Raw genomic sequence first — 27,152 nt, 5'->3', positions numbered from 1 at the left:
TGACCTGGCTGAAGTCGGACGCTTAACCGACTGCGCCACCCAGGCGCCCCGCATAATTAACTTCTTTATCACATCGGTTTATTGTCCTCTCTCTACTTCTCCAGGGAACGAGGTGTTTTTGGTCTCTTCTGTCCACTGATTAACCTCAAACTCCTTAGAACAGTACCTGGTATTCAACGAACATTTGTTGGATACATGAAAGTCACATCAGGCACTGAAGCTGGACCAAGACTAGAACTTGGATCTCCTACATCCCACTGGGTCATCACGAAGTCCCCCAGCAAACCAGCTAGAGGAGACGTAGCACTGAATCACTGTGGCTTGTGGGTATGTGCTGGTATGTAAAATGGCTAGGGGGCCACATGGGTCCCAACTATTTCAGGGACTAGTGAGTGGCTTCTCTGAAAGGGAGCTGAGGTCCGGCTATTTTGCAGCCCTGGGTGACCTCACCTCACCATGACTGTGACCACCTGCAGATCTCCGATTCACACACTGTCCTCAGGTAAGAGACAGATTGCTTCCTTCCAGGCATGTTTCATCCCAGCAGGCTGACATGCGCCCTAGAGCCGGAAATGAGCGCCGCCCCCCCCCACTCCTGCGTGCTCCCCAGAGCTGGGAGGTTCTTGCTGGCACCACCCTGAGCCAGTGCTACCTATAAACACATAACTTCCCTGTGAGCCACCACTTGTGAAGGGTAGGACTTTGGATTTGCACAACTAAACCAAGGTGAGGAGGAGTGTGTGACCAGAATGGACACAGTGCTGGACTCTGGTCCTGCCACTGACTCTCTGGGTGACTTTGGCAAATCCTTTTTGCTTCTGGGCTGGTTTCACTGTCCTGGACCTAGGTGATTCCAGCTCTGTCCCCCCACCCCCACCCCAGCCTCCACTGCCACACCTGGGTCCTGGCTCCCAGGTCACTTCAGGCCCTCAGCTCCCCCTGCGGAGGGAGGGAGGGATGAGACTGAAAAGCAAACACAGGTGCCTGCAGCTGGCAACAGAAATGGCCCGTGGATGACTATGGGGCTAAGGCTATGGGCCCGGTCCCCAGGCCTGGCCCAGCTGCAGGAAGCTAGGGCCCCCACAGCTGAGGAGCTCCATTCAAAATTGCTTAGCAGTTCCAGAAAAAGGGAGGATCAACCAGGAGTCTGTTCCTAGAGACTAGAAAGATGACAGCAGGAGGGATCCAAGTAAGATCTCCAGCGGAACTAGCTAACCCTGAGGTCCTGGCAAGGAAGGCTTCAGAGATGACCCTCCCACCAGATCAGAGCCCTTCTGAAGGTGTCACGGGGTGCAGGGTATGGTGAGGAGAACATCTCCAGGTAGAGAATCCTGTGGCAGAGAGAGGTGAGGTCATGAAGCAAGGGCACCATGAGGAAGACATCCCAGCAGCTGTGGCCCAGAACTTGAAAGGTCAATTCTGAGATAGCACTGCTTAGCATCTGGGGGGGAAGGCTGGCAGGCTCAGCAAACACATGTGCTCTGGAGCGAATCTGCAAACCTGGGGTTTCTAATTTGCCTACATGTACAAGGTTAATTAAAAAAAATTTTTTTTTTAAGTTTATTGATTTATTTTGAGAGAGAGCAAGTGCCAGTGGGGGGAGGGAGAGAGAGAATCAGAAGCAGGTGCACTGTCAGCATGGAACCCGACGTGGGGCTCAATCTCACAAACCACAAGATCGTGACCTGAACTGAAATCAAGAGTCCGCCGCTTGGGGCACCGCGTGGGTGGCTCAGGTGGTTAAGCGTCTGACTTCAACTCAGATCAAGACCTCACAGTTCACGGGTTCAAGCCCCGCATCGGGCTCTATGGTGACAGCTCAGAGCCTGGAGCCTGCTTCAGATTCTGTGTCTGTCTGTCTCTCTCTCTGCCCCTCCCTCGCTCATGCTGCATCTCTCTCTGTCTCTTAAACAATAATAAGCGTTAAAAAAGATTAAAAAGTGTCTCTCTCTGTCTCTTAATAATAAACGTCAAAAAAAAAATGTTTTTAAAAAAGCCACTTAAAGGACAGAGCCACTCAGGCACCCCCTGAATGTACAAGGTTAAAATGGAGCTCCTGTTCCAGTGGCCCAAGGACAGCCAGACACGTGCACCTGACATGCACCGCCCACCCCCCCACTGCAGTGCTGAGGCTCCTACGGCATACACGCTGTGTTGTTCCTCACACACGATGAATACATAGATGGGCCCCCTGCAGTGATGCACGTCCCGTAGACACTGGAGCCAGAGATCCACGCATAACAGCCCACATTCCAGGCCACATTCACACATCTCCGACAGGCCACCAGAAGGGCATCAGGAGACCCTCCCAACAGGCAGCGAGTGCCTCTGGACGGGACTGTCGGGTATTCATCACCCTCTCTTTGGAGACACCACGACCCCCAGGTTTTAGCCCCCGACAGCCAGAGCACCAATCGCATCAGAAGGGAGGGGAGACCAGCCTAGATGTTCACGCAGCTTAATCTGGCAGGAAGGGGGGACGTGGGGGAGACTTTAATCCTGCATTAGATTAACTAGATTAAAGAGGAGCTCCAGAACCTCCAATCTCTTACCCTGCCCCCCGGAGCCCCAACCCTAAGCCAGAAGAAGGCAGGCAGACATCTATTCCTCCTACTGGGTCAACCCTGTCCCCTCCCCACAGCCCCCAGCCCTGGCGAGACAACCCTGTCTTTCCCTTCCCCTGCTCACTGCGCTTCAGGTTCCCATGGCAACCCCATCCTCAGCTCCAGGCAGGAGAGCGGCAGAGCAGGAAGACAGAGAGAGTCTGTGGGGGTGGGGGAAGAGGCGCAGACAGCAAGGGTGTCCTCAGCTGCGGAGTAGCTCATGAGGGCCAAAACCAGGAGGCCGTGAACGCAGGATCCTTATAGACAATGTCGGTGAGGAAGACAGGTGCCACGGGTGCGTTTCAGAAGGAAGGACGCACAAACATCGGTGCTGTGCCCTTCCCCCACCAACATGACTGCCTTCCAAGAGGGGTGCAACTGATTTGACCTCCTTCCAGAAACAATTGCTGGGAATTCTACCTTTTCCCTCCCTCTCTGTTCTCAGGTTGAAGCTACCCACCCCCCACCACCACCCGCTACCCTCAGATCCCAGTTGGGATGAATGGGTGTGTGTGTGTGCCAATGTGGGTGCTGAGGCAGACGAGGGGCTCCCACCCCAGCTAGTGACCCTAACGGAACCCCAGCCTCGCCAACAGATTGTATCACGGTTGAGGGAATGAGGGAAGAGCTGGGTGTCCCAACCCTACCTGGAGCTTGGTGCAGAGCACAGCTGCTCTTTGTCCCGTCTGTGGGCCAGCCTGCACCCAGCCCCTTGTTAACTATTCCAGGCAGTGGGCCCTCTGCCGATGCCCCTCCCCACCCTTGACAGCAGCATCAGCTGCTCTGGGGAAGAGAGAGGCATGGACACAGTCCAAGTTCACTAGGACGGGAAGCCGGGGATGGGGGGGGGGGGCCCCCAGGCGCAGGGAAAGGGACCTAGCATCCATGAGGGCAAGAACAGGGACCAGGAGGGTAATCAGGCAGCAGTGGGCAGCAGCCTAGACCTCCGGGAGAACTTACAGGCATACCGAGTGACTTCTTGATAGACTTGAGGCACATTGTCTCTTGAGATTTGCCACAAGGCTTTGGGTTAGAAAAGGCAGGCGTTATCATTGTGCCCGTTTTACAGAAAAAGAAACTGCTGCTCAGCATCTAAGACAAAGACCTTGCCCAGCGCACTCCCCTCCACCACAGCTGCCCGGCCATCTAGGGGGAGGCTGCCATCTCTCTCTCTCTCTCTCTCTCTCTCTCTCTCTCTCTCTCTCTCTGATGGACCCAGTCCACCCCCAGCTCTCAGAGCCCTGGGGAAATGAAAGATGTGCTTAGCGGGTGAAGAACAAAGTACTTTATCTTTCAAACCCAACCAGTTGCCAAGTTAGGGCGTCAAGAGAGACCCTGTGGGGTCTCAGTCAGAAGCCACCTCCTCCTTTAATTAAAACTTTTCCAGGGGCGCCTGGGTGGCGCAGTCGGTTAAGCGTCCGACTTCAGCCAGGTCACGATCTCGCGGTCCGTGAGTTCGAGCCCCACGTCGGGCTCTGGGCTGATGGCTCGGAGCCTGGAGCCTGTTTCCGATTCTGTGTCTCCCTCTCTCTCTGCCCCTCCCCCGTTCATGCTCTGTCTCTCTCTGTCCCAAAAATAAATAAAAACGTGGAAAAAAAAATTAAAAAAAAAAAAAAAAAACTTTTCCAAAGCAGGTGTCTCAAGAGTGCAGACAGTGATGCGCAGGGATGCAGGAGAAGGGTCCTCTGACTAAGGACCTCTGAGTTACCTTCCTGCTCAGGACTCTGAGGACAGGGAGGATATCGAGGCTCCTGCTACAGACATACTGGTGACAGGGACAGCATATAAGGCACAGCCCCACTCCTGCTCCTGCCATTAGCTGCATTCCAGAGGCTGAGCCAGAATAGACCAGAGATCCCGAAAGCTCAGCACCCCCTTTCTATAAGCAACCTTGCCCCTTCCAGCCTTGGACCCCTTCAAAAACCACAGCTTTTTGTTCAAGGAGGAACAAAAATACATCAACAAAAGCAACAAGGAGCCTTTGGTTTTACCAAAGGAAAAAAAAAAATAGCCCCTACATCCTGCCTCTGGAAGGAGCTGCTGATTCTCCTGCTGGGAACACTGCCCGTGGGCAGGCGGGGAGGGCTCCTTTCTAACCCAGTTTCTTACCAGTCCCCCAGGCCTGAGGGGCTGAAATGGTGGGGATAGGAAGCAACAAGGAAACATTGTTTGACCAGAGGAAAAACACAAGCAGCCAGAAGGATCAAGGCCAGACATGAAGAGGGACTTACCAGCCCTCAGACTGCAAGATGCAAAATCAAAGCTGGTACCAGTCCCTGATGGCAATACATAAAGAGAAATAATTCTGCCAAGTTGGGTAAGGCATAGAGACACTGGGCCTCAGTTTCCTCATCTATAAAACGGGTTCGTTCAGAAACAAAGTGATCTCTGAGGTTCCTTGAAGCCCTGACATCTCTGGATTTAAGGCTTTGGGAATGAGTCGTGGTGGGGGTGGGGGGGAAGAGACTGCATTTGGCCACTGTGGCTGCCCCTTTGAGCCTGCCTCCCCATCCCAAACACACATCACACACCCGCCCCGCCTCTCACTCCCACTCCTGGTGCTACACCTACTTCCTGACACGTCTGATCCCATTTTTCCCAATCAGAGGCAGGAAAGAGGGAAGTGGGAAAGCCCCAGACCCCAGTCCTAGATTTGCCCACCAATGCCCCATCCCCAAGAGCAGCTGGGATTCGACACAGTCTGGCAGAATCCAGAGACGTTTTGAGCACCCAGACCCCACACTCTGAGACCTGAGGGAAGGAGCAGGACCACAGTCAAGTTGTTCTCCAGTGACAGGGCCATCTCCAGCCTCCTCAGCCCCGCATCACACAGCTCAAGGAAACTGTGAAGGATGGACCCCGAAATCTGTAGTCAGTGAAGAGGGGGAGGGGGCATCTGAGCGCCTCCCCCTTTCTTCCCTGGCCCATGTCCATCTCCACACTTGATATCCCCAAACCTGGTTCCCCTGGTCTGCAACTCTGCCTCGGGTGTGCAGCCTGCACAGATTCGTGGCCCCCAAGGAGGAGGGCGCGGGCACATTTCTTCCCACCCCGACCCCACCTCTGACCTCCACACTCCCACACTATTTGCATGGAGGAAAAGGGGCAGGTTCGTGCATGCGGACAGATGAGCCCCACTTTCGGAAAATGTGGTTTACAAAACAAATAATCGAGGGCGTAAATATTCCTCTAACCCAAGGGAGCAGGCTCACTCCACCCACCCAGACGTTTCACGAAAGAATCTGAGGAACAGTGGTTCTGGTACCACGAGCCATTGTGCAAAAGCGGAAAGGCGCACCTCCCCCTTGCCATGGCAGTGCCTGGGCGGCTGTGCCTGGAAGTACGACACAGATGCAACCTATTCAGTCTGACTCCCTGGCATCTCTCCCCGGCCCCACACCAGGAGAAAGCGTATGTGTCTGGATCCGCAGCAGGCAAGTGTTTAAGGGTACGTTTGCGGGGGGTCCATCACGGCCCAGCAGGCTGGCTGTGATCTAGCCTGGGTTCTCTCTGCTGCCTAACCCCAAAACAAGCCTAGTGCAATGAGAGAAACAGAAGAGGCCCTTTGGCTGCTTACAGTCCCTTTCCGGAACATTTTAAAATCTCGGTCTTGAGAAGCCAACCGGGGAATGACTGACAGCCCTCTGCTCTCTCTTGACCACCCCCTGCAAGATCCTGACTCAGGGACTGGCCAGAAAGAGGCAGAACACAGAAGCCTCCCTGCACAACAAACTCATACACTCTCGCTCACTGAGCGGGGGGGGCGGGGGGGGGGGCCCCCAACTCCGTGGCAAAGGGCGGGGAGAGATCGCCTGCTCCTGTGGGTCTTGAGCAGACGCTACTTCTGAGAAGGAGGGAAGCCAGGCCTGAGGTCCACAAAGCAAGGTCAGGATGGGGATGGGGGCAAAGCTACACCCTGGCAAACCCCAAGATTCAGGAACCTGAATGTCACTGGAGGATGGGGCCAGAGGCAGAAAGCAAACAGGAAGGAATGAGAGGGGACGCGGGCACAGTGCCTGGCACATGGCAGGTGCTCAGTACTCTTTGGTCTAGGGGCCCCGCATCCCTGGGTGGGAATGTGTAACCATGGAGAAACTGAAGCTCAGACAGGCCCTGAGGGTGCTCCCTGCAGGCCGAGCCTACTACATCTGGCTTATCCTGGAATCACCTCGTCAGGCTTGCTGGGTCCGGACCAACTGCTAGCAGACGCTGGCTGAGGGAGTGTGAGCGCCTCGGGCAGGGTGTTACTCTGCCCACTCCCAGCGGAGGTGAGACACAGCCGGGCCACACATCCCCCCAGAGCTTCAGCTCTCATTCCGAGTCCTCTGAGTCCTCCGAGGTAACATCCCAGCTGGGCCAAAGGTCAACTGGGCAGGGCAGAGGCTGGGGCGGTAAAGCCTGGGGAAACAGAGAGAGGCCAGTCTGCTTCTCTGGCTGGGGGCCAGGACAGAGACAGGAGCCTCTGCCTGGGCGCTGTGGAAGCAGCATCCGGGGAGAGGTGCTTCATCTTCTACCGCCCCCAGAGACCCCAACACCTCCAGGAGTCCCCACCCCCACTTACCGCAGCCTCCCCAGAAGAGGGTGAGAGCAGTTAGCATCAGGCTGAGAAAACCCCGAGAAACAAGGACAAGGCTGACTGCTGTCACCAACTCCCAATGCTCACTGAATGCTAGGCTACTAGAGTCTTAGGAAGAGACGTGGCTCAGCCAGACTTCTGCCGGGTGGGGCCGAGGCTCAGAAACTGCCCCCAAAGGAGTCTCAGGGCTCAGAATCCAGCTCCAAGTGGTCCAGCCATGAAGGGGTTACACTGCCCGGGCCTCTGGCTTTATTGAACCCCACCCCGCTCCCCAACAGAGGGAGGAAGTGGCAGAGAATCAGGGCTTGTGTGAGCCTGTAAGAATTCTAAGAATGTCCCATTTCCCTTGGGGGGTGGGAGGGGTTGGTAGGGGGGAGAGGACCAGTGGAAGCTAATAGAAGAGAGGAGGCAGCTGAAGCAAAAGCCAGGAGACAGTTGGGATCTTCCTTCTACCCCAGGCAGCCTTCCCAGTGCCCAATCCCTCCCAGAAAGGACAATATCCAGGTTGCTTCTTGGGCTTGAGATTTTTGTCATTTAGAAATCTCTTTTCCCAGGGGCCCCTGGGTGGCTCAGTCGGTTGAGCATCCGACTTCGGCTCAGGTCGTGATCTTGTGGTTCGTGAGTCTGAGCCCCACGCTGGGCTCTGTGCTGACAGCTCAGAGCCTGGAGCCTGAATCAGATTCTGTGTCTCCGTCTCTCTATGCAGCCCCCCTCCAACTCACGCTCTCTCTCAAAAATGAATAAACATTAGAAAAAAAAATTTTTTTAAGAAATCTCCTTTCCCAGTCCCTGACACAGGTTGGCATATAGCAGTTGGCAGGCACCCTTGCCTGATGAATGTTCAAACCCCCAGGGATGATGAGGTTGGGGTATCAGGAGGGGACTGGGGCTGCTGTGAGGGAGAGGCAGCCTTTCAAGGGTGTTTAAGCCCCCTACCCCTTTCGACAAGTCCCAGCGTTCCCCTCCTCAGCGATTCTGCCGCGAAGAGCCTCCTGACCAAAGAAATTCCTAGACGCAAGTCAGATCCTGAATTTCTTTGAATATGGATTTTGCCGTGACTCAGTGACTTGACCTTCTGAAGCCCTCACTAGCAGGGTGGCTGGGAGGTCCTGCATATACCGTGGACCTGCACTGAGTTTACACTTGCTACATATGACGTCAACTTGAAGGTAGAAGGCGGTGCACTCTCCGGAACTGCAAGGGATGGGAGAGGGGTGTCCTTCTGGATGGAGGACCCCACCTCTACCCGCCTCCCCGCATCAGGACAGGCTGCGGGTCCCAGTGTGAAAGGAACAGAGCCCCAGCCAACTACACTGGAAAAGACATGAAGGTCTCCACGGCCTCCCTCACTGGCAGGAAGAGGCCTGCCCCAGGCCCAGCCACCCCTTCACGTTGCCCTCAGTTCTCAAGAGATGAACGCCAGGAAGGGCTGCTGCCAGCAGCTCCCGCCAAGCCCCTCCGGCAGGGGGTAAGTAAGAGAGAGCACCGTTCCCTGAAGGACCGAGTTGGGCCCTCTCTCGCAGCAGGGTGCACTGGGAAGAACGTGCTTGCCTGGCTGGGTTTCAACCAGCCTCTCGCTAGCCGTGTAATCTGGGGAAAGACTATTCCTTTCCCAAGCCTCAGTTTCCCTCCCTGTAAAATGGGCACACCAGCAGCCCTTACTTCATCCAGCCGGGGTGAGGACTAAACGCGCTGAACGCTTCTCAGGTAGAGCGCGCAAGTGCTGGGCCACATCGTGAGAACAGAAGGAAGAGCTAGGGAGGGAGGCAGGACTCACGCGTTGCAGTAGGGCGTCTTCTCGTAGCCCTTGTAGTTCTTCATGTTGAGTGTCATCTTGCAGGTCTCACAGTGGAAGCATGCTTTATGCCAGAACTGGGGACAGAGGCACAGAGGGGGGACACCCATCAGACACCAGGACTTCGGGAAGGGGCACTCGGGCCCTAGGAAGGAGCCCTCCCTCCCAGGGACTGGGACACAGAATCACCCCGGGGGTGAGCCGGGGACATCTCAAGTCACAGGCTCTGGCAGCCGTTGACATTCTCCTCCCTTCCGCACTCCCCACCCGTCAGCCATTTGAGCTGTCAGGAGCAGGAGACGGGCAGGCACGAAGGGTGAGCGTGGAAGGGGCGGGTTCTAACAGTGGCACGCTGTCCCCAGAAGGATGGCCCCACCTCCCCCGACCACTCCTGCTGCCCCCCCCCCCACCACCAGCAGAAGCCTCATTGCTTATGCAAAGCTGCACCAGGGTTGCTAAGAAGCCACAGCTGCTGAACTCAGAGGGGCAGCCCCGCAGCCTGACAGGGTCTGGAGAAGGGGAGGAGGGCCGGCCACCAGGCCCCTGGGCCGAAACCCTGGCACTCCTCACTCTCGCTCCAGGACCACTACACATGGGCCCCTGGCGCTGCTCCAGCTCTCATACCTCCCACTTCGAAGGACCCGTGACCAGGTGGGGGGTGGGTGTCCCAAGCTCTGGCCACCACACTCACACCCTTTCTCCTTCCCTTTCCCTTCTCCCAGCCCCAGTCAGATAACTGGGACGAGAGGACCCCCACAGCCGCTCTCCCTCTGAGGCATTACAGGAGGTACATCCCCCACAGTGGGCATCAAAGCTCCACCCTGACTATCTGTGCGAACTTGGTCAGGGCGTATGCCTCCGAGCCATCTTCATGTCTGAAAAGAGTATCAGCAATAATGAGGAGCAAATGAGAAACCACCTGTAAGACACTCAGCACAGCGCTTGCCCCCTCTAAGTACTCGAATGTTAGGTGCTGGGCCCCATGACAGGTACAAACCCAGCAGAGGGGGCTCAGCAGCTCCCGCTGGAGGCTTGTGTGTGCTGGGAAGCAGGTGGGGCTTCCCTGTGCCCAACCACAGCTACAATGCGGGTAAGACTCCAGCAAAACCCAGGGACCAATCCAGGGGGGCCAATCAAGGGGAACAGAGCCAAAGACCAGGAAGGAAGGGGGACCGATGCAACAGAAATGCTCCCATCCTGAGAAATGCTGATTCTCGGGCAAACCCACACAAAGGATATAGAAATCACCCCCCCCCCCCCGGCAGCCCAGGATCAACACCAACCTGGAGTCCAGCTTCCAGGACCCCAGAATCCGGGCTGTCTGGTGACCTGGCTGGCCCGTCTCAGCCCCATTTCCCAGCAGTCAGAGGAAGACAGTCCTGACCCCTCAAAGAAGGAGGCCGGAAGCCAGGGAAGAGCCCAGGGAGACTTGCGAAGGTGCCCAGCACAGGGCTGGTTCATAGCCATCTGTTAAGGAATCCCTCCAAGACAGGGCTTTTCAAAATGTGTTGCCCAGCCAAGGGATGTTTCTGGGACACTTTGGAAGAGGGGACAGAAAAAAGGAAGCTGAGAAGCTGCGATACCACCTCCTCGACCCTGGCCCACTTCAACCAGGGACCAGGGGATAATTTGGGGGTAATCACCTTCTAACAGGGTACTTTCCCTATCGAGGAGACTCTCCAAAGCTGGAATAGTAAATGAAGTGATAGGAGAACCACTTTTTTGGGAAGATGGCCAGCTGGAAGTCTGGAAGCAAAGGCACGGCTGGCGTAAGCTTGGCCCTCACCCCAACCTGGGCCCATCCCAGAGCCCAGCCCAGACTCCTCTCCGTACAAAAACCCAGCACATGCAACCTGGCTGGCAGACCAGAACAGGGTAGTCCCGGCCCCCACCAGCCCCCAAAGTCACAGCCCCTCTCTCTCCCCCAATGCCTGGGAGGTGCTGGCAGAGTGCCCCAGCCCTGTCACCACCCAGTCTGCTGGCCGCTGCCTGCCTAGCTGCACAGGCCCCTGCCTGGGCCTCCGCCTCCCCCCCACCCCCTCAGGGGCCTGCCAGGAAAAACATTCTCTGGAATCCGGACCATGACCCACTTTCACACACATATATGCAGGAATATGCACTGTCCTAGGACTGGGGACCTCCAACGCTGCCTCCTGATCGACCTGGGGGAGACACAGGGAATGAAAGAGACAGCCCTACCCTAGCAGATGGCCAGGTCCCCACCCTGGAGCTGAGCCCCTGGGGAAGGGAGGCAGAGCAGACTGGCCAGGCTGGGGGTGCAGGAGGTTCCACAAGAAACCTCCTAGCTGCCTTTTGGAGGAAGGGGGGCCCCCATGAGGGGACGGGGCCCATTTCCATCATTAGCTCTTCCCCCCTCACCCCAAGACCCCTTGCTCTCAGCTAACACATTAAAGGCTGGGGCAGTAGTCACCTGTTCCCTACATGGGGCTCAGGAGCAGAATAATGAAAACAAGAGGGGAGCGAGTGCCTTCAGGGTCACTACTGAACTCAGTCTCTGAGTCTGGAAAGTGGTCTCACAGAGGGGCGGGGTGGGGGTGGTGGGAGGAATGAGATGACCCAGTTCCAGGCTCCAAGCCCAGCACTGATAGCGGCTTCCTGTCACTTGCCTCCTCTCTCTAGAGGAGGGCTCCAAGGTTAAAGAAAATCCGGCAGCTCCCGCTACTGTGTCCTCTTTGGAGCGGGGCGAGGGAGGAGTGGAAGGGGGAACAGAAGATGACAAGTCACCCAAAAGTCCCTGTGGGCCAAGCCTGGGCTGGGGACCCCAAGGGGACCCCAAGAGGAAAGAAACCCCATCCCTGTTTCAGTCGGGTCCAGTGAATGACACAGGGAAATAAGTCAGTACGGCCCCACCAGGACCTGTCTGCCTCCCTCCCTTGCCCCACTGGCCCTGTCCCAGAGCAAGAGCACCCCCTTTTCCTGAAGGCCCCAGATAAGAAGTTTTCAGAGATGCATTCCTGAGCCTGTAGTCTCGGGGGGAGGGGGGGGGGGCAAAGTACACCTTTGGGCGTGCAACTCTAATCCTTCCTGCTGCCCTGGGAGTCCACAGTTTCCCTAGTCACAAAACCCAGACGTCCAGTGTCAATAAGAACCCTCTCAGCCCATCTCCAGGCACCGGCAGTGCCCTCCACGCTCTCACCCACAGCTCCAAAACTACAACCCGTTCCACTGAAACCCCACTCCACAGAAAGGCAAATGGAGGCTGATAAGGGCAGAAGCAAGGTCCTCCATACTTGGTCGAGGCTTGGGCCAGCCACTCTCCCTCTGGAATCACGGTGCAGGTAGGGGAAGCGGCTGCTCACAGCTCTGCGTGAGCAGGGAGTGAGCCGCATGACCTATCTGAGCCTCCGCTTAGGGGGTTCATAATTCAGAGGAGCAATCGCATCGGTTTTGTGAAGACTGAAGCTGACACGTCGCAATAAGGAGTAGCTCCTGTGAACGGATGATCACAACGTGATCGTGGGGTTCAGCTGGGAAAATGGGGCACCACGGCTTCATGGACCTGCCTCCTCTTCTGTGTCTAGCCCAGCCGCCTTCTGCCTTGCTGCCCCCTGGGGGGGTGGGGGGGTGGCTCAGACCACCAGAGGAGGAGAGCCCTCCCAAAGAAGCATTCCAGAAAAAAAAAAAAAAAAAAAGCATTCCAGGGGAACTAGCAGCCTACCAGTCCTCTAGCCTTCCTGAATATCTCTACCTGTTTTCAGGACGCTGGGAAAGCAAGCCAGGGGAGATTCCAGACAGTGCACAGGTCCCCGGATACAAACGCTTCCCAACAGGGTTGGAGACAAAACTCCACCCTTCTCAAAATGTAGAGGACGTGTCAAGACACAGACTCTCTTCCTCCCCAAACGTTCCTGCAGCAGTCATTCAGAGAGCCTGGCACAAAGCAGGTGCTCAATAAATATTTGTCGAATGAATGAGTGAATGAGGTCACCCCATTTCTCCCCCCAACTCTAGCCCAGAAGTCCTCTGGGGAAGCACATTTTGACCTCCTTCCTCAAACATCGTCATCAGCAATACATATTTATTCAGCGTGCACAGCATACTGGGTACTGCAGGTTGGGGGCAGGGTGGCCATCAGAGGTGACATGGCCTTTACCCACTTAAGCCTTCGGGAGATAAGGCTCAGGGAGGAGAAAAGACTAACACCAAGGACGTGGCTTGTGCTCTGGGTCACATCGTGAGCTATGTGCCATAGGGAAATCGTAGTGAAATGAGTCTAATTTGACTCTCTCCTATAAAATGGCAGGCCTTGGGAAGTTGGTTAGCAACCACACCTATGGAACTGAATGTTCCCCCCTCCCAGGTCTTGGTCCTCTGGGCACCAGGTCCCTAGTCCAAGTGTCTGTCCTTACTGCCTGGGGAGGGTTACATGGAACAGGTCTGATACCTAAATATTCTAGGCCTCCTGCTCAGTGCAGGGGCTGAGGTCTCCCCAGGGCCACCTCCTGTAAGGAGAGCTCAAAAAAAGAGGAGGAAGGGCACCTGGGTGGCTCAGACAGTCAAGCGTCAGACTCTTGATCTCAGCTCAGGTCTTTACCTTAGAATCGTGAGTTTGAGCCCCTCACGGGGCTTTTTAAAAAAACCTCCTTCCCAGGGCAACCCCACCTGCCCCCACCTGCCTGAATGTCCTCTTCCAGCTAGGACAAGAGAACCCCCAGGGGAAGGCACTTTGTGGGATCACTACCCTCTCCCCTCTGGCACACAGCACTCTCAAAAGACTTTATGAGGGAGCTGAATGTGGGGCTGGACCGACTATCCCAGAAAGATAGGGAGGGCACAGCCTATACCACATCCCCTTCTGGACACTTTAGTACACTGTCCCACCTCCAAGGAAATTACATCATTCATACCCATCTGACAGATGGTGAATACTGAGGCCTAGAGCCATTCATAAAGCTGGTGGGAGCAGACCTGGAACTAGGATCAAGTCTCCCAACTCCTGGCCCAATAATCTCTCCACCTTACGTTGCTTCTGCCTTATACAGGTGAAAGAGCCCACAGCCTCTTTCCATAGTCCATGACTATGGAGAACAAGAGAGGCACATGAAATGCAGAGGCCAAAATCCCTCCCCACCAGGGGAAGGTAAAAATCCCAGTATGCAAGGACAGTCTGTTCTTTAGCTAGTGCCCCCAAGCTCAAGTCCTGCCCTCCGGAGGCTGGCATGGTCTTTGGGAAGGTCAGCACCCACATCGCTTGTGTTCATAATACAAGCCCTCCTCTCCTCCTGCCCAGCCAAGACCAGGAGAGACAGAGAAACAGCAGCAGCCCTATATACTCGATTCACCCAAGAGCAAGTTCAAATGTATTTCAGGACCTGGGAACACAATCCCGTCTCCCTGATTCAGAGGCTAAAGATCACTGAGAAAGCGTCAATCCCAAAGGGGAGGGAAGAGACCAAAAGTATCCAATGAACTATCCTTTCCCAAATAAACCCTGGCTCCAGGTGTGCAATGAAAAAGTTGGCCCCAGACTTCTGTACCCCTCTTCCATCCCATGCCCCCCAACCCCTGCCAGTTCAGTTAGGAGGGAACATTTGGACTTGGAGCCAGCTTTGGGAGGTGGGCAAAAGGCATGATGAGGAGGGAGACAAAACCACAGAGGCTTCTCCTCCAGAGTGGGGAGAAGATGCAGAGGGGAGGCATCGCCTTAGTATCTCAGGGAGTTTAAAAGACCGGAACCCACCCCAAACTGCTGGAAACACCCAGTTCTACTCTCCGCCCCCCTCCAAAAGTATAATAGCAACCAGATGAACAAGTCCAGCATGGATGGGGGAGACGACGCGTAAGGGCCCCCAGGGGACCGTGAATTTCCAGAAGGCCACCTTCCCCTCTTCCTAACACCTCCCCCTTTTCTTGGCTTCCCCTGAACTCAGCCAACCTCACCCTCCATTGGGGAAACCTGCTTTGAAAAGTTAGCTCTTTGTTCTACAAGCCAGTCTCAGGCTCTGAGCACAATTTCAGGAGATCTCTGCAAAGCACCCCCACCCACCCTACTCCAGCACCCGACCCCGCCCCGCTCTGGCTGGGCAGCCCAGCCCCGAGAGTTGGCTTCTAATTTGAGGTGGGGGCTGCGAAGCTATAGAGGAGGTCTGCTGCTAGTCCATTAAGCGTTGAACCACCGAGGGGGGTGCAGGTCGTCCAAAAAAAGGGGTCTCGCAGAGGGGCTCGGATCCTTATCCGTAGCCCAGTTCACCAGATGCAACATTCGCCGGCTGATAGCCCCCGCCCCCCCGGCGCCAGGCCCGGAGGGCCGGCCGGGTGCGGCCAGAGCTGACGGGGTCACTGGGCCCCCCCGCGTCGGCCCCGCCCCCCCCCCCCCGCCCCCTCCCCCTCCCCCTCCCCCAGCGCCCCGCGCTTCCGCCTACTTGGCGCTCAGCGCGCCGGGGAGAGGGAGCGGCCGTCTCCTCTCACTCTCCCGGCCCTAGGGGGCGGGACTGCACCCCTAACCTTCCCCCACCCCGGGGCCTGGCCTCCCTACTCCTCTTCCGTCCTCCCAGCCCCAGGGCACAGAGCCCACTCTTCTCCGGTAGTGGCCCTCCGCCACGCGCGGACTCCTCGCCTTGCAGCAGATCCCCCGGTTTCCAGACTGGGGTCTGTCCCCATACCCTGTGACACCGCCCTCCTTCCCTCCTCCCGGGATCGCTGGGATGAGGCGGCAGAGACCCGGCCCTTCTCTCCTCCCCTAATCTGGAGCATTGCTCGGGGATCGCAACGACGCGTCTCCCGATCTCGGGGCTCACCTTATCCAGACAGTTCACCTTCTCCGTGGGGTACACAATCTTGCCGCACCGGGCGCAGTTGGGATTCATGGCTCCGGGAAGGGCTGGGGCGGGGACGCCCGAGCTCGCGCGCGTTCTCTTTTCCCCGGAGCGAGCTGGCGGGAGGCGGCCGCGGCTGCAACTACACAGGCAGCGACGACGGCGGCTGGAGCTAGGGAACTGGCCTCCGCCTCCGCCCTCCTTCCCCTAATAAACACAGCGGGGAGGAGGGGCTGCACCGGGGCGGGGACGCGCCGCGGGCGCGGACAGGGGCGCGCGCGGGCGGCGCGCTCCCCGGGCGACGTGGGGCTGCGCGGGGGCGAATTCCGGGGAGGGCTGCGGGGCCCGGGGCGCGCGTCTAGGGGCGTCGGGAGGGTCCCGCGTGCCCGGGCGCTCTCCAGCAAAAGGTGCCCGGGAGAGGTGCGCCCCGAGGCCAGGCGCCCTTTGGCACTGGAGACCGCGCGGAGCCGGTCTGGCTGCACATCTGGGGAGCCCGGGCAGAGAGAGGCGCGCAAATCCTTCGCACCCGTCTAGGGTGGGGCTGGAACGCTCCGGAACGCCCGACTGGATTCACCAGATTCGGGGACTTTCCTTTGTGCCCGTAGGTACCTGGCGTGAACCTGCGGACGGAACGGGAAGCCCCTGCCCCGCCCCTCAGCCTCCCTTCCCCCCACATCCTTTTCCACATTTGTAGGGCGGAACCCGTCCCTACCGCCGGGACACTGCGCCTCGCAGCCCGAGCTAGTTCTACCCTTCCCGCGCTCTGCCCTGCAGCTTTCCCGGGGTTCTCCGGGTCCGGACACCTCTGCTTTCCCCTTGGCCCCCTTTCTTCCTTCATTCCTTTCCCCTTACTCTTTCTCCCTACCCTCAGTGTAGCAGTGTCTTAGCATCCAAAAGAGCCATCTCCAAGCGCAGCAGCGGCGCGGGGGTATAGCTCAGTGGTAGAGCATTTGACTGCAGATCAAGAGGTCCCTGGTTCAAATCCGGGTGCCCCCTTTGTGGCTTTTCCTTCACTCTGTGGTAAAGTAAACAAACTACTGGATCTACTCTTAACATTGGATCCTAGATTAAAAGAAAACAGAAAGTCGAGTTTTGTAAAATGCCTTCCTCATTTTCCAACCGTTAGCAGAAAGCTTTCGCTTTTGCTTTGTACCCAGCAGGAGGAGGAGTGGATGTTCGCACAAATCAAGTACAAAAGCTGCGCGTCCCCATGATCTGCGCCCAAAGTGTCGGGATTTCTGGGGCGGCCGCCAGCCAGCCGCCTCACATGTGTCAGGCAGTTGGAGGCGCCAGGGTCAGGGGACAAGATTACTCCCCTATTTTGGCTTTCCGTTTCCTATGGGGGAGTTGGTCAAGAGAGGGAAACCCACAAATTAAGCCTTTCTCCAACTTTCTTTATTAACGGTGTCATAGACCTGTTGTGTTTGCCCTTCCCCAAAGCGCTTCAAATATGTCAAAATGGCGAAGGCACACCCATAGGCTCATTTTAATTTACAAAAATAAAGTTACAACCGGATGCAAACTGATATACTATTGCAGTGACTCTCAGACTTGAGTGTCCATCAGAATTACCAGAAGGTGTTAAGACACCTCCAGTTTCTGATTCTGTAGGCCTGGGGTGCGACCTCAAGAATTTGCATTTGTAACCAGTTCCTGGGTGATGATGCTGCTGGTGGTGGGGGGGGGACTACATTTTGAGAACCACTGAACTAGTAATAGGAGGCCATTGAGTTTCACAACCTGAAGGCGGGACAGATATCTGTTGTCAGATCACTGTTGGGCCACAGGGAAATAATAAGAATTAAAGCAGCAACGGCGTCCCCCTTGACTAGATTTTGCCCAAAAAAAGGAAAAATAAAGGAGAATGGGAGAGGCATGCTGCCTGGGTCAGGGGGCAGCTGTGATATTTTAAACCCGGAATCTGGTTGTGTCATCCTTTGGAGCCCCGGGGGAATGCTGGAGTGCATTTTTCCCAATGGCTCCCATAACTGAGAAGCGTCAAGAGCCTGGACATGGAGACTGTTGTCCTGGTGCAAAGCCCAGTCCCAAGAAATACCCAGCTTTTCACCCCTTTCCTGGACACCGGGCCTCAAACTTACCACCTGTACATTGATCACACCAAAGCTCTGCCTTTGAGCTAATGTAAAGAAAGAGAACGCCGTCTACTTTTGACCTATCTTCTCTATGCCCTGGGTCTTAAACTTCGTGACCACATAGATAAACCTTCCAAACTTGGACTCTCTTCCCCTAGTCCTCTCAATTCAGAGTATGAACTAAGCAAAATAATATTGCCCTGGCCAGGCACTCCATTGTTACCCAAAAAGAAACTATAACATTAAACCAATAGATCTTGAACAGAACAATCTCAGGAAAATAGTTCTGCGTCTTCTTTCTACCCACAGGGATTCCACGAGTTTGGGGTATGTAGTAAGGCTTGGCAAAGTAATCCCTATTCAACTTCCGGGGTGTTGCTCTTTGTTTCTCAGGTACAAGGGACAAGTACTTGCTGGGGGAAATCAGCCAAGTGGAAGCGACAAGGATTCCAGAGTTTCAGATTCAGAGAACCCTTAGATGTCTGGGTTATAGCTGACTGTGAAAAACTTAAAGGTTACCAAGGGGGCACCCGGATTTGAACCGGGGACCTCTTGATCTGCAGTCAAATGCTCTACCACTGAGCTATACCCCCTCTGCTGGTAAAAGCTTGGTAAATTCTTTTTACTGCAATCCTAAAATTTTCATCCTGAATATTATTTGTTCAAAGTTGGTTTCTTCTTACTAGATAATACTGAAATTTTTAATAAGGAGGAACAAAACTAAAACACCAATAGAAGACACAGCATTTTGAAAAGACGTGAACTCAGGTACCATTCTGCCTTTTCAAAATAGGCTCAATGCTGTATCCACAATCCCACCCATCTCTTTACCCAAAGAAGTCAGAAAACAACCTTTTGCAAAACCAGATAGGGAATCCTTTTCCCTGGTCTCTCTAAAAAGAATACAAACATCAGCTACCAAGACACCACTGAGAAACCTTCGCTGGCTACACTCTCTAGTGGTCGCTCCCTCTTTTAGTGGAGCCAACTACCCCACTTTAGGTGCAGAACACGCTGTCTGTTCTCACGCCGAGTTTATAATTTAATGAAGGCAAACTGGACACGAGAAAGTTAAGATCTGGAAGAGGTGAAAGAGACAGTTGGGCACCTGACAGTTGGCGGGCATTCTAGGCAGTGGGAATGATTACCGCAAAGGCGCCAGGACCAGAGAGGTTGGAGAGGTGGACAAGGCGAGAGCAATTCAACATAGCTGGACAGTTAGCCAGGGCCATAGAGGGCCTTATAGTCCAAGGTAAGGAGTCTGGATTTTATCCCAAATGGATGAAAAGCCAGCCTTTGGCCAGTTTTGAGCAGGGATTTGAAATCATCACCCACACTGCTGTGGGGAAGATGTTTAGGGACTCAAGAACTGCATAGAGAATACGTACAATGGAATATTATTCAGCCTTTAAAAAAGAAGAAAATTTTGCAGCATTTTACAACATGGGATATCATGCTAAGTGAAATAAGCCTATCATAGAAGCACAAACACTGAGTTATTTGAGGTACCTAAAACAGTCAAACTCATGGAAGCAGAGTAGTGGGATGGTGGTTGCCAGGGACGAGGAAAGAGACACGGGGAGTTGCTAACCAATGGGTGTAAGGTTTCAATTACACAAAATGGGTAAGTTCTAGAGACCTGCTATACAACATTGTGCCTATAGTTAACAATATTGTCTTGCACACTTAAAAATCTGTGAAGAGGGTAGATCTCATGTTAAGTGTTCTTACCACAATAAAGGAAAGGAAAAAGATGGACACAGAGAGACAGGTTAAGATTCTATTTCAGTAGTGCAGGTGAGAGATGGTGGTAGTATCTTAGATTACAACAGTGTATTTGTTTCCTATTGCTGCTATAAACAAATCACCACAAACTTATTTCCTTAAAACAACACAAATCTACTATCTTATACTTCGGGAGGTCAGAATTCCAAAATCAAATTCACAGGGCTAACCTCAGGTTGACATGCCTGTATTCTTTTGGGAGGCTTTAGGAGAGAATCCGTTTCCTTGGCTTCGGTTGCTTCCAGAGGCCACCTGCATTTCTTGGCTCATGGCCCCTCCCTCCGTCTTCAAAGCCAAGGTAGAACCTCTCACCCTCTGATCTCTGCTTCCATCCTTACTTCATGTTGGTAGCTTGAAATTGGCAGGTGGGAGTATTTGCGCCATGGGAATTAGCAAATGCTATAAATCGGGTCCTTTGAAGCCAGTTGTCAGCCATTTACCAGCACAGCACTACTCCTGATTCTGATTTTCTTGAAGAAGGAAGAGGCCAGCTCTTCAGCTAAGAGGGTGAGGAGAGAGACAATATGGAAGGTCTGAGACAGGCGAAAGTGTGTGAAATAGTCATTTTGGTGAGAAAGTGAACCTAGTCAGCCAGTAGTGTAGGAATACCAGAGAGGGTATTTTGAGATTGATGAGATGACACAGGACTTGTGAGCTCTCCTCCAACAAAATTCAGCTGCTTGGGTGCTAGTTTGGTGTAATCAATGTGAGAGTTGAGTTTAATTAGGATTGTGGTTTGGCTGCCAACTACAAACTAGGCTTATAGTGAACCAGGCGCTGTGCCAACTACTGTGGGGGAATACAAGGACGAATGTAAAGTGATCCCTGCCCTCAAGGAACTTACAGTCTAGTTGGAGAAACAAGATCCGTACTCCAAGGGGAAAAGATTACTGGCAGTCGAGAAAGCAGATGCAGAGTAGCGGAACTGCAGACACAGGTGCTGGACAAAGAAATGAAGTCCCTGACTCTCTGGTAGTGAGAAAGAAGAAATGGACGGGCAATCACAGCTAAAGGAAGAGCTTTCCAGCGTAGGGGAAACCTGTTGATGTTTGAAGAAGCAGTGGGAGAGGAAATGACTGAAGATGCTGAGAACTGAGACAATAGAAGCTCATCTGGTACAGGAGCAGAGAGGGTCAAAAAGGGCAAAGGAAGCACTTCCTCTCCTGCACACAGCACTGCACTGGGGGATTCAGTGCAGCTCAGGTTGCACGCAGGGGGGATGGCACTGCTAGGAAGAATCTTCCCTTGGTTCTTTGTATCACCCTGGGAAACTTGAAATCATTGGTTTAGTCAGTCATAGGTACTAAACCACTATTAATCACCAGAGAAGTCTGGTCAGTGAACACTACAATTAAGGTATAATCCCTTCCTCTTTGGCAGAGGGGGGTATAGCTCAGGGGTAGAGCATTTGACTGCAGATCAAGAGGTCCCCGGTTCAAATCCGGGTGCCCCCTGCCATGTTTACTTTTAAGCCTTACTACCATCAAAATAGTAGGAAAAGGACAATGACTAACCACACAGGTATCTTGTCCATTCTGCAGAATGTCCTGGGAATACAGCAAATATAAACTACAGTGGATTTCAGGTTCTATAATACCTGCGTCAACATGCAGGCAAAGGAATTATCATACAAGCTGGTACTGTCTGCAACCGTTCCAGGATCAGTGGATAGCAAATGGTGGCCTGGGGACTTTTTTGGGGAGTGGGGGGAGTCTCTGAGGCCCTTTCTAGCAAGAGAAAGGTAATCGTATAATACGTTATTTACCTGTTTCTTGTTCTTTCATGAGGTTACAGTAGAGTTTTCCAGAAGTTACATGATGTGATATCATAACAGAATAAGTGCGGGAACATAAAAATCCAAGCTGCCTTTCATTAAGCCAGACATTAAAGGGATCTCCAGAAGAAGGTAAAGCAAAGTCACTCTTACTGTTTGGAAAAAAGTAGCTATTTTTCATTTTAAGATGTTAAGTATTTTTAAAAGGCAATGGACTTATTATTATCATAAGTAAATTAACAAATACTTAAACATTTCACAGTTTAAATGTCTGGTAAATATCAATAGATACAGCCTATGTAAACAAAAACTCTTCGGGGCCCTCAATAACTTAAGAATGTTAAGGGGTCTTCAGATGAAAATTTGAGAACCACTGCTCTGAGTAAAGAGGTGGCTCAGGGGCAAGCGTGCTGGGGTTGTGAGACGGCACAGGGAAGAGATGACATTTGAGCACAAATTTGAAGAATATGAGGATAAGGCAAGAATCCCGAAATCCTAAGCCATATGGTGTTGCTGGAGAGTGAAGTCTAAGAGGCAAGGTGATAGGAAATGAGCCCAGGAAAAGACTCCAATACTGTGCTTAAGGAGCTTGGACTTTATTGTATAAGCACTAGTGGGACAGCATAGGGTTTTAAGCAATGGAATCTTATGGTCAGACACTGGTGGTAGCACCTATTTAGAAGGCTAACACAGGGGAGCCCGGCTGGCTTCGTTGGTAGAGCATGTGACTCTTGATCTTGGGGTTATGAGTTTGAGCCCCATGTTGGGTGTAGACTTTACTTAAAAAAATAAAAAGGAAAGAAAACGAATACAGGCAGAAGAGCAGATTTCCTGGGGAAATGATGGTTTCTGTTTTGGACCTGGCAGGTTTGAAGAGCCTGTGGGGTAAAAGTATCCCAATCACCAGTTCCATATATTGGCTAGAGCTAAGCAGAAATGTCTGGGCTGGAGATATAGATGGGGGAAGTGATCAGCATATAGATGACAATTGAAGCTCTCAGGATGGGCGTGATCACCCAGGGAAGTACAGGAGGAGACAGCATAGTGACTTTGAGCCTGTGCTTTGGAATCAGCCAGGTTTGGGGTGGTATTTCAGCTCTGCTTTTCACAAGCTATGTGGTCTCGGACACATGGCTTAACCTTTTTATTTCTCAGTTTTCTCATCTGTAAAGTGAGAATAATAATACGAGGGTTATTGGGAGGATCCAAGAAGTCACATTCTACTAACATGCTTAACTCAATGACTAGTAGTCAGTAACATTCCATAAATAGTAACTTCTATTGTTAGTAGCATCATGGAAACCATGGGTGAAGAGTGTTAAGAAGGTGGGAATGGTCACAATGTGAAATGCTGTGGAGGTCAAGTAGGATAAAGACTGAGGAGTGTCCTTGGATTTTGAAAACAAGTAGGTCATGGTGACATTTCTAGTATAATTTTTCAACATATATAATTTCTAGTATAATTTTAGTCATGTAGTGAGGACATAAGCTAGATTACAGGAGTTCAAGGAATGTGTGCATGCAAGAAATAAGGAAGTAGAGATTGATCATTCCCAGGCCTTTGGTTTTCATGGACCATTGAAATTACACACACACACACACACACACACACACACACACACAACAGTGGCATTGGGAGGGTGGAAAGCTGATATAGGGCTGTAAGAAATATTTTTAACACCAAAAAAGATGAAAAGAAGATAATTCCAGAATAATAGGCAGTCCTTTAAATTGAGTAAATGTAACTTTATAAGAAACACTATATATTCCAAATATTTCTAATTTTGCCGTAAGTGAATGAAAGCTCCTTTATGCAAGGATGCTGACATATGGAGATGATTGAGATCAACTTCTTCATTTGTTCAGCAACCAATCAACGTGTATTTACTGAGTGAGGCCCTATCCTAAGTGCTCGGGATATACTGTTGAACAAAAAAAGAACATGAACCCAGGCTTTATGCAACTTATAGACTGGTTATAGACTAGTTGGGGGGAGGGGTCATTCAACAAAAAATCTTCAAATGTATATTTATGAATTGTAATAAATAGTATAAAAGACATTTTAAAAATTAAAAAAAAGAGGGAGATGCCTGGGTGACTCAGTCGGTTAAGCATCTGACTTCGGCTCAGATTGTGATCTCACGGTTTGTGAGTTTGAGCCCCACATCCAGCTCTATGCTGACAGCTCAGAGCCTGGAGCCTGCTTCGGATTGTGTGTCTCCCTCTCTCTCTCTCTCTCTGCCCCTCCCCCATTCACACAGTCTCTCTCTCTCTCTCTCTCTCTCTCTCTTTTTTCTTTCTCTCTCTCTTAAAAATAAACATTAAAAAAATAAAAATAGGGGTGAGTGGGTGGCTCAGTCGGTTAAGCATCCGACTTCGGCCTCAGGCCACGATCTCATGGTTCGTGGGTTTGAGGCCTGCATTGGGCTCTGTGCTGACAGCTCAGAGCCTGGAGCCTGTTTCAGATTCTGTGTCTCCCTCGTGCTCTGTCTCAAAAATAAACATTAAAAAAATTAAATAATAAAAATAAAATCGTATGAAAGAAAAATGCAGCATGTCAAAATAGGTTACAACAGGGGGACCTGACCTAGGATGGGGGTCAGGGCAGATTTCCCTAAGAGACATTTAAACTGAAATCTGAACTTCAGTAGACATGATGTACATGATGAGGGTAGGCAGGGTAGAGTGTTCCGAGCATGTGTGAGACTTATGGGTATTCAGGAGCATGGACAGTATCTGGGACTAAAATGTCAACTCTTTGGAACAAGAGCAAGCATGGTGCAAGATAAGGTTGACAAGGTAGGACGAGGCCAGGTCAAGGCCTAGTAGACCACCATATGGATTTTAACTTTGATCTAAGAGCACTAGAAGCCACTGGAGGATTTTCAGGAGAGTGACATTGTAATATTTGTATTTGTGAAAAATGATTCTTGGCCATGAGAGAGTGGGTGGAAGAGGGAGAAATAGAGGTCAGGAGGTATGCTAGGAGGCTTCAAAAGTAGTTTAAGTAAGAGATGGACCGTAGCAGGACTAGAGGAGATGGAAAGAAGTGGATAGACGTGACCGACACTGTTTTTTAAATGTTTATTTATTTTTGAGAGAGACAGACAGAACGCGAGTGGTGGAGGAGCAGGGAGACACAGAATCCGAAGTAGGCTCCAGACTCTGAGCTGTCAGCAGAGCCTGAAGCAGGACTCGAACCCACGAACCTCGAGATCATGACCTGAGCCAAAGTCAGAGGCTTAACTGACTGAGCCACCCAGGCACCCCAACAGACACTTTTTAAAAAAAAAAAATGTATTTATTTATTTTGAGAGAGAAGAAGAGCATGAACCTGGGAAGGGCAGAGAGAGAATCCTAAGCAAGCTCCACGGAGCCCGATGGAGGGCTCAAACCCACAACTCTGAAATGAAGACCTGAGCTGAGCTCAAGACTTGGACGCTTAACCGACTGAGCCACCCAGGTGCCCCTAAGATTGATTTATTTGTTTGCTTATTTATTTATAGATTTCTTTTTTATTTTTTAAGTAATCTCCACATCCAACATGGGGCTTGGACTCACAACCCCAAGATCAAGAGTCCCATGCTCTACACAGAGCCAGCCAAGCACCCCTACAACAGACCTTTAGAAGGCAACCTGAAAAGGACTTGGCTAAGAGTCTCAGATGGACACCTGGATGGATGGTGGTTCCATTTATCAAGAGAGACACATTTGCTAAGGAAATCATATGTTCAGAAACCCATGGAATTTGGTCGAGAAGTGAAAGAGAGTGAAAAACTGGTAGCTAGAGAAGTTGGTGGGATCAACTGAAGACATTTGAAGACTGATAAGAGAGATTTATAAATGTACAGATTTATAGACTTCTTAATGTTGAAGTGCCCCAGAGCTTAGCTCATGGTCTTTATTTATCCTTACTTTTTTTTTTTTTTTTAGATTTTTAAATTTATTTATTTTGAGAGCAAGAGTGTGTATGTGAGTGGGGGAGGGGCAGAGAGAGAGAGAGAAAGAGAGAGAGAGAGCGAGCGGGATAGAGAAAATCCTAAGTAGGCTCCACACTATTAGCACAGAGCCTGATGCAGGGCTTGAACTCACGAACCATGAGATCATGACCTGAGCTGAAATCAAGAATCAGATGCTTAACCGACTGAGCCACCCAGGCAGCCCTAGATTTTTTTTATTTTGAATTAATCTCTACATCCAACATGGGGCTCAAACCTGCAACCCCAAGATCAAGAGTCGTTTGCTCCAGGTACCCCTATCCTTACTTCTTTATGATCTCATCCACTGTCATGGCTTTAAACACGGTTGACCCTTCAACAACATGGGTTTGAACTGCACTGGTCCACTTATATACGCATTTTTAAAAACATATATATTGTAGTACTGTAAATGTATTTTTTCTTCCCTATGATTTTCTTAAATTATTATTTTTTAAGTTTATTTATTTGAGGGGGAGGGGCAGAGAGAGTGGGAGAGAGAGTGAATCCAAGCAGGCTTCACAACAGCAGCACAGAGCACAAGGTGGGGCTCGAACTCACAAACCCATGAGATCATGACCTGAACCAAAATCAAGAGTCGGCTGCTTAACTGACTGAGCCACCCAGGCACCCCTATTCCTTATTATTTCCTTAATAACATTTTATTTTCTGTCTTATATTCTAAGAATCCAGTATTCTGAATCCAGTACATACAACATACAAAATATGTTTATGCTATTGGTAAGGCTTCTGGTCAAGTAGGCTAGTAGTAAAGTTTTAGGGGAGTCAAAAGTTATACATGAATTTTTGAGTGCATGGAGGGGTCAGAGCCTCTAATCCCTGAGTTGTTCAAGGGTCAACTGTATACCTATATGCTAACAACTCCCGAATTTATAGATCCTTCTCTCCAGAACTCCAGGCTAATGTGTCCAACTTGTTATTTGAATTTTGTTTGGTTGTCTAATAGGCATCTAACTTAACATGTCCAAAATTGAAGTCCGGTTCTTAACTCCCAAATCTGTTCCCCCATAGTTTTCCCCAAGCCAGTTAATGGCAAGGCCATTTTCAGCTTGCTCAGACGTTTAAGGCCTTGGAGACATTTTGATTCCTTCCTTTCTTTCATGCCCCACATATTGTTGGCTGTACCTCCAAAACACATCCAGAACCTGACCACATTACATTACCTCTACTGCTACCACTCTAGTCCAAATCACCATCATTCTTTCCTGAGTATTGCAAGAGCTTCCTAGCACATCTCCTTACTTGTAACTTTGTGTCCTTTCCCACAGTCTAGCTTCAATTAGAGTGATCTCAGGCACACTCATGCCTTAGGAAGCCTTCACTGGCTCATGACTATCTGTACTGCTCTTCCCTGCGAACTCCCTCACCTAAAATCTAGTATCAGATAATCTTATTTGCTTTAATATCAGCTTCTCCCATGGAGCCCACACTGACCACACTGTTTCAAATTACAATTTGCCCCTCCACCCACTTCCTGATGCCTCTTACCTTGTTCGTTTATTTTTCCATGGTATGCATCATCTAACACACTATACACTGCAGTTATTGTATCTATTGTTTACTAATACCCACTGTCATTGCCACCCTAGCAGAATCGTTTATCTGTTTTCCCCCTGATGTAGTCTAATGTATGCCCATGACAGTACCTGGCATAAAGCAGGTGCTCAATTAATATTTGAATATATCAACAGAAGGAAAGAGGCCAGAATGGGGAGGTTGAAGCTATAAAAGGGGTAACTGACATGCCAGGAT

At 51.7% G+C, this 27,152-nt stretch overlaps 1 protein-coding gene and 3 non-coding genes across 5 annotated transcripts in view; 2 read left to right on the top strand and 2 right to left on the bottom strand.

Moving 5' to 3' along the window:
• Positions 1-27,152, bottom strand: part of LASP1 (LIM and SH3 protein 1) — a 51,437-nt gene that overhangs the window by 23,788 nt on the left and 497 nt on the right. Inside the window, exons 1-2 of one of the 2 annotated variants that reach the window (XM_040497357.1) lie at positions 15,733-15,801; positions 8,957-9,051 (exon numbers count right to left, since the gene is read on the bottom strand). In XM_040497357.1, coding sequence (XP_040353291.1) covers positions 8,957-9,051; positions 15,733-15,801 — 164 coding nt within the window. Of the gene's footprint in view, positions 1-8,956; positions 9,052-15,732; positions 15,802-27,152 lie in introns of those variants that run through there. The other variant, XM_040497359.1, reaches the window with a different exon arrangement.
• On the top strand, positions 16,675-16,746 carry TRNAC-GCA (transfer RNA cysteine (anticodon GCA)). Its single transcript has one exon. It is a non-coding gene; the product is annotated as a tRNA-Cys (tRNA).
• TRNAC-GCA (transfer RNA cysteine (anticodon GCA)) lies at positions 18,365-18,436 on the bottom strand. Its single transcript has one exon. It is a non-coding gene; the product is annotated as a tRNA-Cys (tRNA).
• On the top strand, positions 21,011-21,082 carry TRNAC-GCA (transfer RNA cysteine (anticodon GCA)). Its single transcript has one exon. It is a non-coding gene; the product is annotated as a tRNA-Cys (tRNA).

This window comes from Herpailurus yagouaroundi, unplaced genomic scaffold (assembly GCF_014898765.1).
Source record: "Herpailurus yagouaroundi ecotype Mexico unplaced genomic scaffold, PumYag 189, whole genome shotgun sequence".
In the NCBI taxonomy this organism is placed as follows: domain Eukaryota; kingdom Metazoa; phylum Chordata; class Mammalia; order Carnivora; family Felidae; genus Herpailurus; species Herpailurus yagouaroundi.
The sequence above is the reverse complement of the archived record's forward strand: the minus strand, read 5'-3'. Positions and strand labels throughout refer to the sequence as shown.